We start from the raw sequence: 17974 nt of genomic DNA on the forward strand, positions 1-17974 counted from the left end.
TATTTCTATTATGAGACATTAAATGCAAATGTAATTTAAAAATTAATAAATATATAAATATTTTTTTTAGAACATTTAAAATTATGATACGCAAAAATGTGTGTCATCTTCATTTATGACATGGCCTTTCTTGACTGAGGCTTCCTTGATACGCATTGCGTGTCATAAACACGCGCGTCGTAAGGTTACGATAGGCGAATGCGTGTCATCTTCAATTATGACAGGGCCTTCCTTAATACGCATTGCGTGTCATAAACGTGTGTCGTAAATGCGCGTCATAAATGCACGTCGTAAATGCGTGTCGTCTATAGACGACACGCAAAAGTGCATCGTCTCTCGTTATGACAGGGCCTTCCTTGACGTGCATTTGTGCGTCGTCTGAGCGTTTTACAACGCGCAATGAGCGTCGTAAAAGGGCTTTTTTCTAGTAGTGTTTGAGCATTGGAATAAACCCGCGCTTGCTGGAATCACCTTATGGAATAAGATAGTAAAAGGTGATCGCAAGACGATAATATCATATAGTCTTAAAACCTAGATATATGGTTTCTTATTGGTTAATTGATTGTACATTGATAATGCGAAAATGCATTGGTAACTCGATGTTATAAAACGCATTGTTGTGTGTAGTTGGTTAATGAATAAGTAAATGCATATAAGTCGAAGTTTATCTGTAACTTTTATCCTTTGAAGGAAAAAGTGATATCTCGGCCGCTCGATGATTTGATTTGACTTATGTGTCGGGCCCAGTCAGAACTGAATTGATGTGTTCGATTAAGTTCTATGTCAAATAAATCAGAAATTGAGAAACCAAATGCTAGATTAACTATTCCATAGTATTGTCAACACGATATCTAACAGAGGACTGTACGATCCCTTATCTGAAGGACAAGATTGATTAGATCAGAGTTTGACAACGTCTATGAGAGCTACGATTGAAAATCCGAGTGCACCTGCGCATATAGTTACTAGACTTATCCAATTGGGAGACTGTTGGAATAGTGTCTAAGGCTGCAACTATATTAGGCAAGTATTTGACCCGATTATGCATGGTCCTTTTGGGTTGCCTTCACCATAGCAACTTGGTAGGATGATTTATTATGAGAGAATAGATATTATTAATATATTATGAGAATAATACAAGGAATAATAATATAGTTATTTGATTAATATAAGTCATAGATTAGTTAGTATTAATTTGGTAACTTAAGGAGATTAATTAAATAAGAGGGTATAAACTGTCAATTGTTTGATAGTTAAGCTTTAGACTGCAAATCCTTATTGGATAGGGGTTGGACGATTTCTAGGCTAGGATAAGCCTCAAAATCGTCCAAGGCATTATCTTGGGAAGGATTTGGATTGCTTTGAGTAATAGTTATCCAACTAGGGTTTGATTTGTAACCCTTAAGCAGTCTACAAGTATAAATAGACCCTATGGCAAAGGGAATTCGGTACCTCCTCTAAAGTAAGGATACCCTGGACGAATTCCTCCTCTCTCCTCTCTCTCAAATCATCCTCTTTGCTAGTTGGTGTTTGTAAGCCATTAGAGGACTGACAATTGTGACTCTAAAGCTCTAAGAAGTCTTGGATTCAAAGCATGTTTAATAGAGAAACCTAGATCCGAGCATTAGGGTTTGTATGCGCACTTAGGAATGTTCTTATGTACAAAACCCATCAATAATACCTCTGATAGAACAATACATTCATGATTTACCATGAAAAGAAATACGCTCATGATTTAATATGAGAAACAACACCATATGCTTCATCGACGCCGGAATAACAAATAAAAGGATAGTTCAACACTTGTTTTTGGTTGACTGTAGCTAACAGTCACAAGTGGGGTGGTTAGCCCGTATACTAATTATACACGACTTCCTCGCTCACACGGGATTAATGGTTACAGTTCAGAGGATTTCCACTAAGATCCCCAATCTTAGTTGATGAATACAATTACTCATGTAGACTTTGATGGCTTTCTATAGCTCTAACAACAAAAGCATCTTCATGTCTAAAACCTTAAGTTACCAGACTTTGATTTTAAACATTACTCCTAACTTCATAATATTTACGCAGTATAACAAATATATCATGAAGTAAAAACCAGGTTTTATCTTGACCTAAAACCAATAATAACAACATATAACGTTTCTAGTTTTATCTTGATATAAAACTAACAATAACAACATATCCAGTTTTATATTGACATAAAACTAAGAATAACTACATATAACATATCTATTTTTATCTTGACATAAAACTAATAATAACAACATATAACATATCTAGTTTTATCTTGACATAAAACTATTAATTGCAACATACTATATAACTTAACATATAAAACTTCCAAATATAGCTTCGGAACTATATCGCACACAAAATATATATACAATCCTAAGTATAACTCAAGATCTACATTAATATATTACTATCACAATAACATGTTAATAACGTTACGATAGTTGTATATTTTCATATACGAAATAACTATATCCCGGTTATTATAACTATCTATGTTGATACTAATATACTATCATATAGACATAATAATAACATACATATATATATATATATATATATATAATGACTAGCATGCGTTTTCCCCCGAAATATTAGAAAGTAGGGCCGTGAAACTCACCTTAATATCGTGATTTTATGTAATCTAAGCAGAAACGGTCAGCGGTACGAGGTTGTCACGGCTCGGGAAGCGAAACGGCTTCAGCAAACGAGACAAAGAGAAGAAATGGTGTACTAAGCCTTGGGGTCGAAATGGCTATTTATAGTGTGATTTTATGACACTCACGTCATGAGTCTCATAAGGCTCACGTCGTGAGTCTGCCTGATTCACTCCGTAGACTTGTCATTTGCGTCCCTAGCTTCGGAAGGAGGCCATGACTCCTCACGTCGTGAGTGTCATAAAGCTCACGTCGTGAATTTGGATCCTATCCTCTCGCAGCTTCTAGATTCCGAATTATGACAGAATGACTCCTCACGTCGTGAGTGTCATAAAACTCACGTCGTGTATTAGCTAGTTTAGGGTTTTTCAAAGCTGAATCTTCAGAATGCCATAACTTTTGCATACGAACTCCGTTTTTGACGTTCTTTATATGCACGCGTAGGTATTTACGAGCACTACAACTCTCTTTCAGACTTAAATAGCTCATTATAACTCTATTTTAAATTTATCTTATTATAGATATTTATAGTGTTCGGTTATCATAACTTCTTTATGCGAAGTCAGATTCAGACATTCTCTATATTTTTGGAATCGTATGGACGTATACTTTGAGTTGTGTCATAAAGAAAGTTCGTATTTGTACTAGAATTTATCATGAACTACATAACATTCTTACCACATTACTAGGTTAACATAATCACATTACATGATTGGTATAATCACATGTGATTGTCTATTGACCTATTTTGACTAGGGTTACACACACATACACACACACACACACACATATATATATATATATATATATATATATACACACACACACACATAGGTTTAGGTTCTATGAAAAAAAAAAAAATCATAAAAAATGTATTAAAAAAATACTTAGAGATCACAATTTTTTTTACTTTATATATACAAAAATCGCTACTTTTTCATTAAATTCGCTAAAAACAAATTTGAAAAAAAAAACCCAAAAAAATCGATTTTTTTTCAACGAATTTGTAAAAAAACCTGTGATTTTTTGATAAAAAAAAAAAAAAAAAAAAAAAAAAAAAAAAAAAAAAAAAAAAAATTGTGATCTTTAAGTATTTTTTTTATGCATTTTTATGATTTTTAGGTATATTTGTTTTCCAAATAAACATTCCCTATATATATATATATATATATATATATATATATATATATATATATATATATATATATATATAGAGAGAGAGAGAGAGAGAGAGAGAGAGAAAGAGTCTAGGGTTTCAACTATATATTGTTACCAAAAACTAAAAAAATATTTTCACATATAATATTGGCGAAAAATGGGCTTTAGCGATGGTTTAATAGCGACCACATGTTGTGGGTAATACATTTAGTGGTGATTTTTAGGATGTTTACCGGCGATAAATATGACAGGTAATACCTCTAGTTTTCAATAGTGTAAGGGTCTTCAAAGCCTTTTTCAAGCCATGATGCTAGTAGTTCGCCAAGACTTTATAATAAACTAGAGTTTGTGCCATTGTGTTGCTATGGATCAGGAAAAAAAACTGGGTTGATTTAGATTTCACCGTTTGCTTTTTTTTGTGTTGGTTTTTTACAACATACATAAGGGACGAAAGTTGACAGAGTGTAGAAATTATGGTGCTCAGATGCCTAAAAAACGGAAAAGGTAGCCTTAATAAGCGCTACTCTAATTAATTTTAGGGAAAGGACCAAAATTGCCAAGTTGTAGGAAGTATTATGGCTTATTCTACTTAAATATTAGACAAGGGACCAAAAACCAAGTTGTAGAAAAGGAGCCAAAATTGCAAGGTTATAGAAAGTATTGTGGCCAAATGGTTTAATATTAGAGAAAGAACCAAAATTATCAAGCTGTGACAAAAAAAAAAATACAAGGATAATTACTGTAAATTGCCAAAGATGGATGATTTATGAATAAAACAAAAAAATACAAGGATCATTAGTGTAAATTGGCAAAGGTTATGCTCGGAACAAATACCTGAATTAATATAATATATAATTACTTTAATTTGCAATTTACTTTTGGTTATTTACTCATTTTTTAAGTTTTTATAAGATCATTCAACGTTTGATTTTGTGCTTATTTAATCATTTAACTTTTGGTTTGGTTACATAATTTTTTGAATTTGTGTGCTCATTTAATCATCTAAATTTTAAAATTGTGTTTATTTAATCATTAAACTTTTAAAATATTTAAAAGTTAGGAGACTAAATCAACACAAATCTAAAAGTTAAATGACCAAACCAAAATTTAATTGACTAAATTAACACAAATTCAAAAGTTTAATAACCTTCTAAAACTTAAAAAGGGTTAAATAATCAAATGAGCACAAAATCAAAAGTTAAGTGATAAAAAATGATTTAAACCATTTAATTTATTATTTATGCTTAAATGAATCTCTTTATTATTTCATAAATAGAATATTTTATATATTTTTCTACAATTATTTTATAAATTATAAATAACTATTTTTCTTATTATTATTTTTTATTGGTAAATTATATATATATATATATATATATATATATATATATATATATATATATATATATATATATATATATATATATATATATGGACTGGTTCCGGTGATAACTCAAAAAATAGTGAGGACAATGAGTACAATTCTCCACCACCCATTTCATCAATGATACAAACGTCAAACTAAATACTTGGACATGGTGTTTTCGCATGCGACCCACGTCTGTAGTAATTAATACGGACTCGGTTATTTAATCATGTACGTCGAACGTCCATAGAACATCATTTAAGTATGTTTTATTATTTATTTTCATTTATTTTGCTTTTTTCTATTAAAAACATTCAACCTTTTTTTAAATATATTTATGCTCGGTTTAACCGGTTATTTATTTCATTTTCTTTATTTTTATTTTTTGCTTTTTTTTTTTCATTTTCTTCTTTTATTATATTTTATTTTTTTGGTTTTTTATTTATTTTTTATATTTTTTAAATATATTTACTATATACTTGAAGATACTAGTGTTTTTATATATTTATTTATTGATTTTTAGTTTGCTTTTTTTATAAGTTTTTTTTTTATTTTTTAAACTAAATATCATTTTGAGTTTTTAGTGTTTAAGAATTATAAAATTTTAAATAGGGAGAATATTAAGGATTATAATGTTTTCTATTTATACTTTTTTGAATCACATTATTTTTGGATTATAAAATTTTGAATCAAATTATTTTGAATTTTAGTACTTTGAATCAAATTATTTTTGAACATTATGATTTTTGATCAATAATATATTCAATTAAATATAGCTTTTGGCAAAAAAAAAAATGGGAGAATTTCATATATATCACTCTTAAACTTTAAAATATTATATTTACCACGTTTAAATTCTTAATATCATATTTACCCTTTATAAACTTCAAAAAATCATATTTGTTCAAATCCTTTTTATAATGTTTTTAATATTTTATAATTATTTTTATGCCTTATAATTATTATAATAGTTAATAAATTTAACCATATTATCCTTACGTATATGATAATGGAATATGAACTTCTAAATTGTTGGAATGTCGATTTCTTGACAGGCCAAAAGATTCATCTTCAATCCTTTCTATGGAATGTATGTTTTGATTGTTTAGTTTTTGTTATTGTTGATTATTACCATGTTGTAGATGGAGAATATTTTAGATATTATCGTTGACCTTTTGATGTTTAAAAAGTGCACATATGATATTTTGATATTTAAGAATGACATATATTATATTTTGATGTTTAAAAAGAGCATATATTATATTTTGAAATTTTATGAAGGGCAAATATGATATTTATAAATTAAGTTGGATACATATAATATTTTGATGTTTAAAAATGATATATATGAAATTCTCCTAAAAAATATGAATTATTATATATTTTAAATTATAAAAGATATAATTAACGCTTATAAAATATTTGAGTCTAAATTTGTTTTTATCATAACAAATTAAGGATCATAAATAAATTGAATCAAAAGTTTTTTTTTAATCATAAATATTTTGAATCATCACATTTTGGATCATATTATATTCAACATATTTTCAAAAAATAATATTTCTTAAAATTAAAAATAAATACTTCAAAAACATATTTTTGAAAATTTTTTTTACAAAGTTACTAGTATATTGAGTAGAAGTATCTCTTAAGTTTTTTATTATTTTTGAAGAATTTTTTTTCTGGTTTTTTTATAAAAATATTTAAAAAAAAAAAATCAACTTTTCATGATTTTTTTTTCTTTTTTTTTCTTCTTTCCTTTTAGGTATTTAACATAGAAACAGTTAACCTTTTCCGGACAATATCAAAAAATTTCACATATAATTACAAAAACATCAAATCATTTTTCTAGATATTGACAATAAATAAAATCAGATCTTCATCTTTTATTTTTTTTCAATCATGCGGCAAAGATTTGTTTTCGAATTCCTCACTTATTTTTAAGACATTACTCAATCCAACTTCTATATAATTTATTTCTGGTGCTTTAAATGTTTTTTTGTGCTTCATGTATAATTAATAGTATAGAAAATTCCTTGTTTTTCCATACTAAATCTAACAAAAATGTCATATTAGGTCCATATACTTTGCCGGAAATGGTTACGTATATTGATTGGAGGTTATAAAAACTCATTAGTGTTTTGTTATCAAATTATTATTACCAGAGGAAGGTGTAAATGGCTCACATTTTATGTATCAATACCTGGTGATCAACACCCTTGTGTACCACAGTAGACACCACCATACCATGCATCAAAAGTTTTCCCTAAATCATTGTGTTAGACACCACATATATAACGACTGCTCTTTGATATCCATAGAAAAAAAATCATAGATACTTTGCATATTTCCTAGGAGTAGGGATAGATTGGATGTAGACGTTGTTAATCAAAATATATAATCTCGATCAATAGTTGTTGAGTTCTTCTATGACATAGATTGAGGAACGTATACATAGTAAGACACATGAGAGGATAAGAATGGAGCATGAAGCACATGATATAGAGTAAACTAAGATTCAAGGGCATGAGTTCAAGATGGCGCACTAAGGAAAGATATAAGATCAATTGGGATGAGTTCAATAAAATAGGATGACCACACACCATTTATCTATGTCAACCCAATACCATAACGAGTATTAACAATCATGTTGATTGATAAAAAAAACAACCTTTTCATATTAATTAAATAGGGAAAGTAATGGTTGAACCAATGCAACTTATAGTTAACAATTTAGTTCTAGCGATGGAAAGAAATTATAGTAGCAACTGAGATAAATGGTAAGAATTTTATAAGCTAGTATTAAAAGGAGTGTTTTAACAAATTGGGAAAGGCTATCACTTATGGTTTTAGGTTTGAGTTCCAAAGTTTATATGTATTAAAGCTTACTATTTTTGAGTTTGTTTTTTGGATACATGGACATGGAAAAAAAAAACCATGTTAGAGTGGTCTTACACCTAGAGGAAAGTAATAGTTTAATCTAGACACATAAATTACTAAACTCTAATTAATTAATATTAAATAATTTTCTTACAAAACTAAACGATTTAACTCTTCCATTTTCTTATGGTTGGATTTAGAGGCCTCTCCTTGTGACAATGTACCCTTGAGTTTCCCTTCCTCTATGTCGAATTTCTATTTTGATGTGTTTAACTTTATTTGTATTTTTCTTAGGTTCTTAAAAGTTTTGTTGACATCGTCGATGTAAGTGTTGTCTTGTTTGCTTTTGATTACCATGTACTTGACCCACACCTTTATATTTTTCCTGAATTCTTCTTTAAATGACACCCTTTGGTAAATTGCACCAACCTTTTTTATTCCAACATAAGTATTTCTATAATAATATGTGTACTAGGTGTGAGATCCATGTATTACATAAGTTTAATTAAAAAAAATATAAAATTTTAACAATTTGATAAGTTTGAATTTAAAAGAAAAAATAAAAAATATTTGAATTATTAAAATTAATAAGATTTTAATGTATTGAATACATTACATATATAAACACTTTCTAATAAATATTTTACAAATATATTACTTTACATATTAAATGTGGAATTTTAATTTAATAAAATAAAAAATACAATAAAATGACATATTACCTTACACATTAAATGTAGAATTTAATTTAATAAAATAAAAAATACAATAAAATGACAAGTGAAAAATAAAAATTTTAAAAATTCTAGAAAATATCATGTATCCAAATGAATGAGAAGATGACATGTGGCAAAAAAACCTTCATTTATTATAGGAGATATGTCGACATAGAACGTGGTTTTTATGCGTTCTTTTTGCTATTTGGATTAGGTGACATCGTTTATATGAATCCAAGAAACGTTTCCATCTGAAACTTACAAAACCCTCAACTCTTTTGTCTATTTTTTACAAAGGATTGCATATATAATATCCGAATTATGGATTCATCCATGTTGTGTGGACGTTGTAATATAATTTCTAAACTATGGATTCATCCATGGTCTTGCTAAGGCACCTACTTGCCTCTTTGAAAAATGGGAAAATGACTTATTAAGGTAACTAACTATTTCAATTGTCCATATATAGGTAATGTTCTTTTTTTTGTACACATTAAGGTAACTAACTTGTTTTGTTTGTTCACATTTAGGTAATATGACCGGCTATCACCTGTTTTTGTTTATGTGGCATCCACCTGGCATTACGTTGCACCTACGTGGCATGGTGCATATATGGGAAAATGACTTATTAAGGTAACTAACTGTTTCAGTTGTCCATATATAGGTAATGTTCTTTTTTTTATACACATTAAGGTAACTAACTTGTTTTGTTTGTTCACATTTAGGTAATATGACCGACTATCACATGTTTTTGCTTATGTGGCATCCACCTGACATATGACTTGAATACGTTACACCTACATGGCATCCACCTGACATATGACTTGTTTTGTTTCTTCTTCCTCATCTTATTCTTCAAAACAACAAGATGAATTTCAAGCTGATCATCCATGTGATTGCAGCTTACCATCTCGTGTGAAGATTTCAAGAACTCCTGACAACCATGGAAGAAAATTTAGAGTTTGTCAAAACTCAATGGTAAATCAATATTGTTGAATATGTTGCAGGAGTTCTTGAAATCTTCACACGAGATGGTAAACCGCAATCGATAATCAGCTTGAAATTCATATTGTCATTTTGAAGAATAAGATGAGGAAGAAGAAGCCATCATCGATCGATCTAGGGTTTAGAATTAGGGGTGGAATCATATGACACAGTTATAGTGTAATCGAATGAAGACAATATATGCACCATGCCACATAGGTGCAACGTATTCAAGTCATATGCCAGGTGGATGCCACATAAGCAAAAACATGTGATAGTCAGTCATATTACCTAAATGTGAACAAACAAAACAAGTTAGTTACCTTAATGTGTACAAAAAAAAAACATTACACTACAAATAAAATGACATATAGTGGCATACATTTTTAGTGGCATATGGTTAATGTACCACTATATCATGGTTTTTAGTGACACTTATTATATGCCACTAAAAAATTAATACATTTAATGGCACTTAATCTTTTGTGTCACTAAATTTCATAGTTATTAGTGGCATAATGATTTGATATACCACTAAAACTTTTTATTATTAAAAATACCGTATAAATAATTCTTATAATAACTAAAATTTTTAATTACAATATTAACAATTTATTTTATATTTCTCATTTAAATATGTTATTACATATTTATGGAAATTTATTATGTTAATACTTTTAAATTTTGATTTTGTGGTATTAATTTTGAAAACTTACAAAACTACCACCAAGTTGATCCACAACCGCAACAAATACTGGCAAAGCTTTCTACAAATTGCAATAAATAATATTAAGTTATTAAAAGATATTTACATTTTTGTTAATAATTTTAATATTAAGTATTTAAATGTTATCACGTGACTTGCAACAAGTAAAAGAGCACTGGAATTTTCCTTGTTTGCAAAAATCAATTTATTGCCACCCGATATGCCACATAGATTTGTATTGACAGGGCATTAAACCCCAATAGTGTCAGGTGAAGAACCCTGAATCGTTTATATTTTATACAAATTAACTAAAAAATTAAAGTAGATGATGTATGAGAAATTTTATAAAAACTTAAGCTTCCATTACAACAGCTACAAGAAAAACTTCAAGCTTAACCATTAAAAAGAATTATCTTGATATGCTCACTTGTATCTAAGGGACCTAAATAAGATTATATTGCATCATTTTTATTTTTCTTTTTGTAGCATTTCAATTTAAAAAAAATATATATAGCAATGAAAAAGTTCATTTTTATTTTTCTTTTTGTAGCATTTCAATTATATATATATATATATATATATATATATATATATATATATATATATATATATATATATATATATATATATATATATATATATATAGCTATGAAAAAGTTCATTTTTATTTCTTACCAGACTTAGTAGAATAGCATTTACATATAATAAAAACTTATGATTACTATCACAAAAATCTGCCACTCTTTCTTTTCTCAATTTCTCTTCTATTATTAAATCCTCCCGATAAATTAAAATCTCGTGATAAAACTAAAAACCAGTACGCAAAACGAAAGCCAAATCTCACTCTCCCACTCCTAACGATGATCTGAACGCACTATCACCACCCTCTATTCGTTGACGCCAGACGCCGTCGTCGGCCTATAGGTTCTTCAGCGATCATCACCACTTCCTAGATAGCCGCCACTTCCTCGATCATCGCCGCTGGATCCTCAATTACCGCCGCTTCCTCTATCGCCAAAGCTTCCTCGATTGTTGACGCTTCCTCGATAGCTGCCCTTTCCACTATCGTCGTCGCTGTATCGTCAATTCACTGTTAGGTATCTTTCTGCTCAAATAAACGTATTTACAAATTAATTTGTTGGTAAATTTGAAGTTTTATACTGCTCAATTTGTTGCAAAATCATTGCCCAAACTGCTAGGGTTTATCAATTTTATGAGAGGCTGCCACTAGTACCTTTAAAAGTCCAATAGTTTTTTATTATTAGAACTAGTGATCGCATTTTGTCTTTCTGAAATAAACATTTTGTTTTAGCTCAACTTCACTCACCTTCTTATCGCTAACTGGATTGAGGCTTTTGTTCTTGAACCTTTTGTGTACGCTCATGGATGTGATGTATAGTATCTTGACGAAGTTGTATAGACCATCTCCTAGGATCAGAGCAATAGAAATAAAGGCTTTGTAGCTATTGAGAATTTTCATGCTGCTGTCAGGCAAACTATGAAGATACCAGTCACCTTTGTTTTTTCCAATTAAGGGCCACATTATACCCCATGAAACCACAGCTCTAATTAGCAATGACAAGTTCACAATGTGAGGAAAAATCATTCCTGTTCCCACATAAGTCATACTAAAGTCAAAGTAAAACCTACAACCAAATTCAAACAAACCCACCCCATTAATCAGAATCGATGGAAAAAAAAAGTTTTAGTAAATTAAGAACAAACAAACGTGTTTTTCCAAGCTTTTAAACCGAATGCAGGAAACTGAACAGATCGGCATTCTTCTTCTTTTCCTATAAAGAACCATTGAAAAAAAAACCCATAGAAAGCTTGCAGAAAAGTGCTTTGCAAATCCCTTCACTTGTATCCTACGATGCAAAGAAAGAAATCATGAGTTCGACATATTATTATTATTATTATTATTATTATTATTATTATTATTATTATATATGTCTAGTTTGAAAAGAAGTGGGTTAAAAAATAAAAATAAAAAATACTTTGCCATATCATCTCCTTGAGTATGAAATCCATTAATAAGAAAATAACTAAAATATATGTTATGAGTTTATACCTGCTCTTATATTCAACTCTTTTACGTGTCAGATTGTCTTATTTGTTTCAGTGGTAGATGTCTGAAGTTTAGTGTTATTTCCTCTTCTTTTGGTAAGCTATGTTTGCTAAAAATAAGATAAAGCATAGGTTTTTAAGATGTTATTTTTCAACACGTAGGTTTTAATCAGTAAGTGTAGGTTTCTTACTGTTACGTTTCTATCATTTTTTTTTTTTACTGTTGTTGAGTTTTTATTATTGGTTAAATGATGTATTTGGTTCAGGTGTATGAGAATTGAGAACTTGTTGAATTGAAGGAAAACGGTTTTATTTGGTTTTGGTGATAAATGGACTCTGCTTGCTTGCTTCCTGTCTATACCCATTAAGTGCTTGCTACATGATCACTCACTTTCTGTCTCATCTGCCTATCCTATCTGACTTGTGGATCTGAGTTTAGTTTACTTTACTTACTAGTAGTAAAAATCAATACGTTTTAGATCTTTGTTGGCAACTAAGACATTTGTTATTATAGTTTCTAGTTTCTACAATATGAATATGGTATGTGCTTCTTCTTAGGGCCTGTTTCCTTTCACTTTCCAAATAAGTGTTGTATGGATAAGGTGCTAAATTGTATTTATTTCTTTTGTGCTTAAGTTAATGTATGAAACCTGCTAAGTGAAAAAAGAGATAGGTATGTGCATCTTTGACTTGTGGTATGTATGTTGACTTTAGTTTGTATCTCAGATTTTGACTTGAGATAATTTGGTCTTTGATGGATAGAAATGTATTTAATCGTATAGTTGATTTGCATGGTCGATTGTTAGGTGAAAGTTGAAACTTTGTTAAAACTTTTATAAGCTGCCCAACTTTGCTACTTAATTCTATAGGAATAATCAATTTTGATTTATTTGATTTGGATGATGCAATTTTTTACTAAATGAATAAAGGTGGAGTTATTTTTCTAATATATGTTTATATTTCTCAAATGAGTATTAATTTTCATTGATGATATAGTTTCTTAAGTGAGTTGTATTGTACAATAATTGGTTGACCTCTTAAGCGATGTTGTTTACGTGTTGACTAGGCTTCAAACTTGAACATGTTGCAACTAGCTCTAGTCTATGTTTCTTTATGTGTTCCAACATTCATGACCTTGTTAGTTTCTTAGCTTCCTCATGTGTTTATATGATTCCATTAAGAGTTGATTAGGCTTCAAACTTGCACATGTTGCAACTATGTAACTTGTGTATTTTCATTGGAGCAGTTATGGATGGATCTTGGATGTATTATGCACCAAGATGTAGTGAACCTTTTATAAATGGGGTTCAATTTTTCTTGAATTTTGCATTTGAGAGATCAAATGTTAATGGAAAGATATTATGCCCTTGTGCATGTTGCCTGAATATGTATTATCATGGAAGAGGAGATATTTTGGATCACCTCATATGTTTGGGGTTTCGTTCAGAATACTTGGTATGGGTGTATCATGGGGAAGGCACAACAGCTACATCGTCTGGTACAGTACATAATGCAGAGGAAGATCTATTTGACCATGACATGTATGAAATGTTGAATGATGTATTTCAACCTAAACTCGACGGAACTGGAGTAGAGACACACGAGGCTACCTTGAATAGTGGTCAAGAGGCGGAAAATGGAGGAAGAACATTTGATAATATAGTTAAGGAAGTTGAAGAGAAATTATATCCAAATTGCAAATACAACAAGTTATCTAGTATAGTGCATTTGTACCATCTAAAGTGTCTTAATGGATGGAGTAACAAATCGTTCTCTATGTTGTTGGAGTTTTTAAAAGATTTGTTACCTGAAGGAAATTTGTTACCTAAGACCACCCCACAAGTGAAAAAAATAATGGCTAAACTGGGATTAGGATATGAAAAATCCATTCATGTCCTAATGGTTGCATGTTGTTTTGGGAAGAAAAGGAGAAAGATGAATTTTGTTTTATTTGTGGATCATCGAGATGGAAAGTGTCTCAAGATAATTCAGAAAATGGAACGATTCCACCTAAGAAGAAGGCATCAAAAATATTACGGTGGTTTCCTTTGAAGCCTAGACTTTAGAGATTGTTCATGTCATCGAAGACAGCTAGCCTGATGAAGTGGCACCATATGGAAAGTGTGGAAGATGGAAAGATTCGACATCCGGCTGATGCACTAGCCTGGAAAGATTTTGATAAAAAATTTCCAGAATTTGCTAGTGATCCCCGCAATGTTCGTTTAACTCTAGCAACTGATGGTTTTAACCCATTCAGGACAATGAACGTATCGCATAGTATTTGGCCTGTTTTTCTTATTCCCTACAACTTGCCACCATGGTTGGTTATGAAACAACCTAATTTCATTCTCTCCTTAATTATTCCTGGTCCAAGAGCTCCCGGAAACAAGATAGATGTGTATATGCAGCCTTTGATAAAAGAATTGAAGGATTTGTGGGATGTTGGAGTTGAGACATTTGATGCCTCAACTAAAAAAAACTTTCAATTAAAGGCATCAGTTCTCTCTACTATATCTGACTTTCCTGGTTATGCCAATTTATCTGGGTGGAGCACTAAAGGAGCACTTGCATGTCCATTATGTGGTTTTGATACTGATTCTAAATGGCTAACCCATGGAAAAAAGTATTGTTACATGTGTCATAGGAGATGGCTTCAAACTAACCATCATTGGCGTAGAGACACTAAATCCTTTATTGGAAGAGAGGAACTACGAGTTGCCCCAAAACCTTGTTCCGGAGAGGAGGTTCTCCAACAGTTAGATGGTACAGAATTTCTTGTTGAAAAAGTAGATGGTGGTCCATGGAAAAAGAAAAGTATTTTTTTTATGTTGCCATATTGGGAGCACTTGTTGTTACATCACAATTTTGACCTGATGCACATTGAAAAAAATGTATCTGAGAACATTGTGGGGACTTTTTTAGGTCAAGGAAAAAAGTCAAAAGATAACTATGAAACACGACTTGATCTAAAACAAATGGGTATAAGAAAGGAATTACATCCCAAAAAGAGACCTCGAAGTGATACAACTTTCATGCCAAGGGCATGTTATCAAATGAATCGGGATGAGAAGGGATTGTTCTTAAAAATATTAAAGCTAATTAAGCCTCCTGATGAATTTTCATCCAATATCTCTTGATGTGTGCAATTGAATGAGAAGAAACTAGTTGGGATGAAAAGTTATGGTCACCATATGTTGATGCAAGAATACTTACCCATTGCATTACGAGGTACTTTGCCAGACCATGTAAGCTCCACTATAATAGAGTTGAGCGACTTTTTTAGGATCATTTGCTACAAAGACTTAACCGAAGTTGATCTCCAATATCTCGAATCGAAAGTTTCCTTCACTTTATGCAAATTGGAAAAGATTCTTCCTCCTTCGTTCTTTACTGTAATGGTGCACTTAGTGATCCACTTAGTTAGAGAGGTTAAGTTAGGAGGTCTAGTTGCTTTTCAATGGATGTACCCTATAGAGAGGTAAATAATATTTATGTTAATTTTCCCTATTATCTTCTATTGATCTATTATATGATTAGTTTTTTGTAATTGTAATCATAGGTACCTTCTAACACTTAAGTCCTACGTTCATAATAGAGCTCATCCTGAAGGTTCAATTGTTGAAGGCTATTTAGCTCAAGAAAGTGTAACATTTTGCTCCAGATATCTCTCGGGAGTAGAAACCATATTTACTAGACCAATTAGGAATGATGATGAAGGTGACCAAAATGAGATCGAAGAATCTAACAATCTTTGCCCAGGTCGCCCATTGGGACGTAAAAAGAATTCTAAGGTATCACTTCAGAAAAGAAAGAGATCTTCAAATTTCGTCTTGGACGAGAAGTCACTCACTCAAGCACATCGTTATGTCCTATTTAATGTCGATTCAGTTTCACCATTCCGAGAGTAAGATAAACTAGTTTTCCTATGCGTTTAAATATTATTCTTCATTTACCTCATATTGTTGATCTTTATTTGAAGGGAACACAAAAGCATAATAAAGGGACAAAATCGATCTCGGCGGATACATGATTATGAAATCAACAAGATTCACTGCCAACAATTTAGTGATTGGTTTAAGAGAAGGTTAATTTGGAATAAATATTGGATGTATCAAAGTTTGATTTTCAAGATGTAATTGTATAATTATGTTGATAGGTCGCACGCATGGAAGAGCAAGGAGATCAACAAGTAACTGACGAAATAAATTGGCTTGCACGTGGTCCACTTAGAGTTGTGCAAAAATACTCAGGATACCTAGTTAAAGGTTATCGATTTCACACAAGAAAATGAGAGGAACTTCTACGAACTCAAAATAGTGGTGTGGCTGTAATGGTAGAAGGTGCAAATTATTCCAATAGTCGAGATAGAAGACCAGTCGAATGTGAGTGGGTTGACGTTAACAGAGGTTGCAAGAAAGATGGCAACGTAACATTGGTCAACTTCTCATATAAGACACATACCGGTGTTAACTTGATTGATGATCCCTTTGTTTTGGCATCACAAGTCGACAAAGTGTTATACTCTATGGATCCTAAACATATAGGTTGGGAGATTGTGCGACATGTAAAGCTTAGAGATGTATTTGACATGGGAGGTGCTTATGATGACATATTTGATGTACCTAACTTGCATAGGGTTGGCGATGATGGGATAGATGTTACACCAGAAATGATAATAGCTAATGAAAACATAGATGTCATAGATGATGAAGAAAATAATAGTGACTAGATTAGTATTTGATGATAGTTAATGAAAAATTGATGCACTTTATCTTTATGTGTATATTTATATGCATGTATCTATGTATTATATGTATATATTTTTATGCATGTACTTATGTGTTGTGGTGTTATAGGAGGATGGGTAGGCGTAAGAGGTTATGCATCACCTCAACTGATATCCCTATTGACAGTGAGGTACATGATCAAAGTTCTGAGTTTTCTGCAACTGATATCCCTACTGAAGGAGATCAATCAAGTCATCCACAAACTACTGGAGGCCAGTCTACTGCTGAAGAACACAACTCTACTGAAGGAAGCCAATCAGGTAAGTCACTGACATATGTTACATATATTTTTTAAGTATTTCATGTTCTTTTTACTTTTGTCATTTACAATTTCAATTTATAGTATTTACCTTTCTGTGTAAACGACCCTTACTCTGTTGATTGATACTATTATTGCATATTTTCATATCTATTTTGTGGTATATGCAATCATTTTGAGTAGGTAGATCTGTTTTCTAGTTGATCAAATATTTTGATTTTGTTGATGAAAAATGCCCACTTTATCTACCACTAGATCAAATTTCCACTTCCTTTATCTAAGTATCTCTTTGTTTACATCATCTAAAATATGTAAGCTTAAATTCAATTAATAGTTCTTTAAAGTTTGTCAATTCTTCATCTTTCCCTAGTATTTT

General features: G+C 30.7%; 1 protein-coding gene across 1 annotated transcript; it reads left to right on the forward strand.

Moving 5' to 3' along the window:
- The first annotated feature begins 14666 nt into the window (after positions 1–14666).
- Positions 14667–16843, forward strand: LOC145046038 (uncharacterized). Its single transcript, XM_078994311.1, has 5 exons — positions 14667–15366; positions 15475–15593; positions 15711–16030; positions 16112–16343; positions 16709–16843. Exons 1-5 carry the CDS (start codon positions 14667–14669, stop codon positions 16841–16843), a joined length of 1506 nt encoding a protein of 501 aa, XP_078850437.1.
- The last annotated feature ends 1131 nt before the right edge of the window (positions 16844–17974 follow it).

The sequence above is a fragment of the Lactuca saligna genome, chromosome 5 (assembly GCF_052625555.1).
Source record: "Lactuca saligna cultivar CGN05327 chromosome 5, ASM5262555v1, whole genome shotgun sequence".
Taxonomy (NCBI): domain Eukaryota; kingdom Viridiplantae; phylum Streptophyta; class Magnoliopsida; order Asterales; family Asteraceae; genus Lactuca; species Lactuca saligna.

Excerpts from the sequence above, each read along its gene's own strand:
- LOC145046038 (XM_078994311.1), top strand. The coding sequence starts at position 14,667 with ATGGAAAGTGTGGAAGATGGAAAGATTCGACATCCGGCTGATGCACTA. Across the intron at positions 15,367-15,474 it reads TGGTCCATGGAAAAAGAAAA|GTCAAGGAAAAAAGTCAAAA; the intron begins GTATTTTTTTTA and ends GGACTTTTTTAG. Across the intron at positions 16,344-16,708 it reads GACGTAAAAAGAATTCTAAG|GTCGCACGCATGGAAGAGCA; the intron begins GTATCACTTCAG and ends TTATGTTGATAG.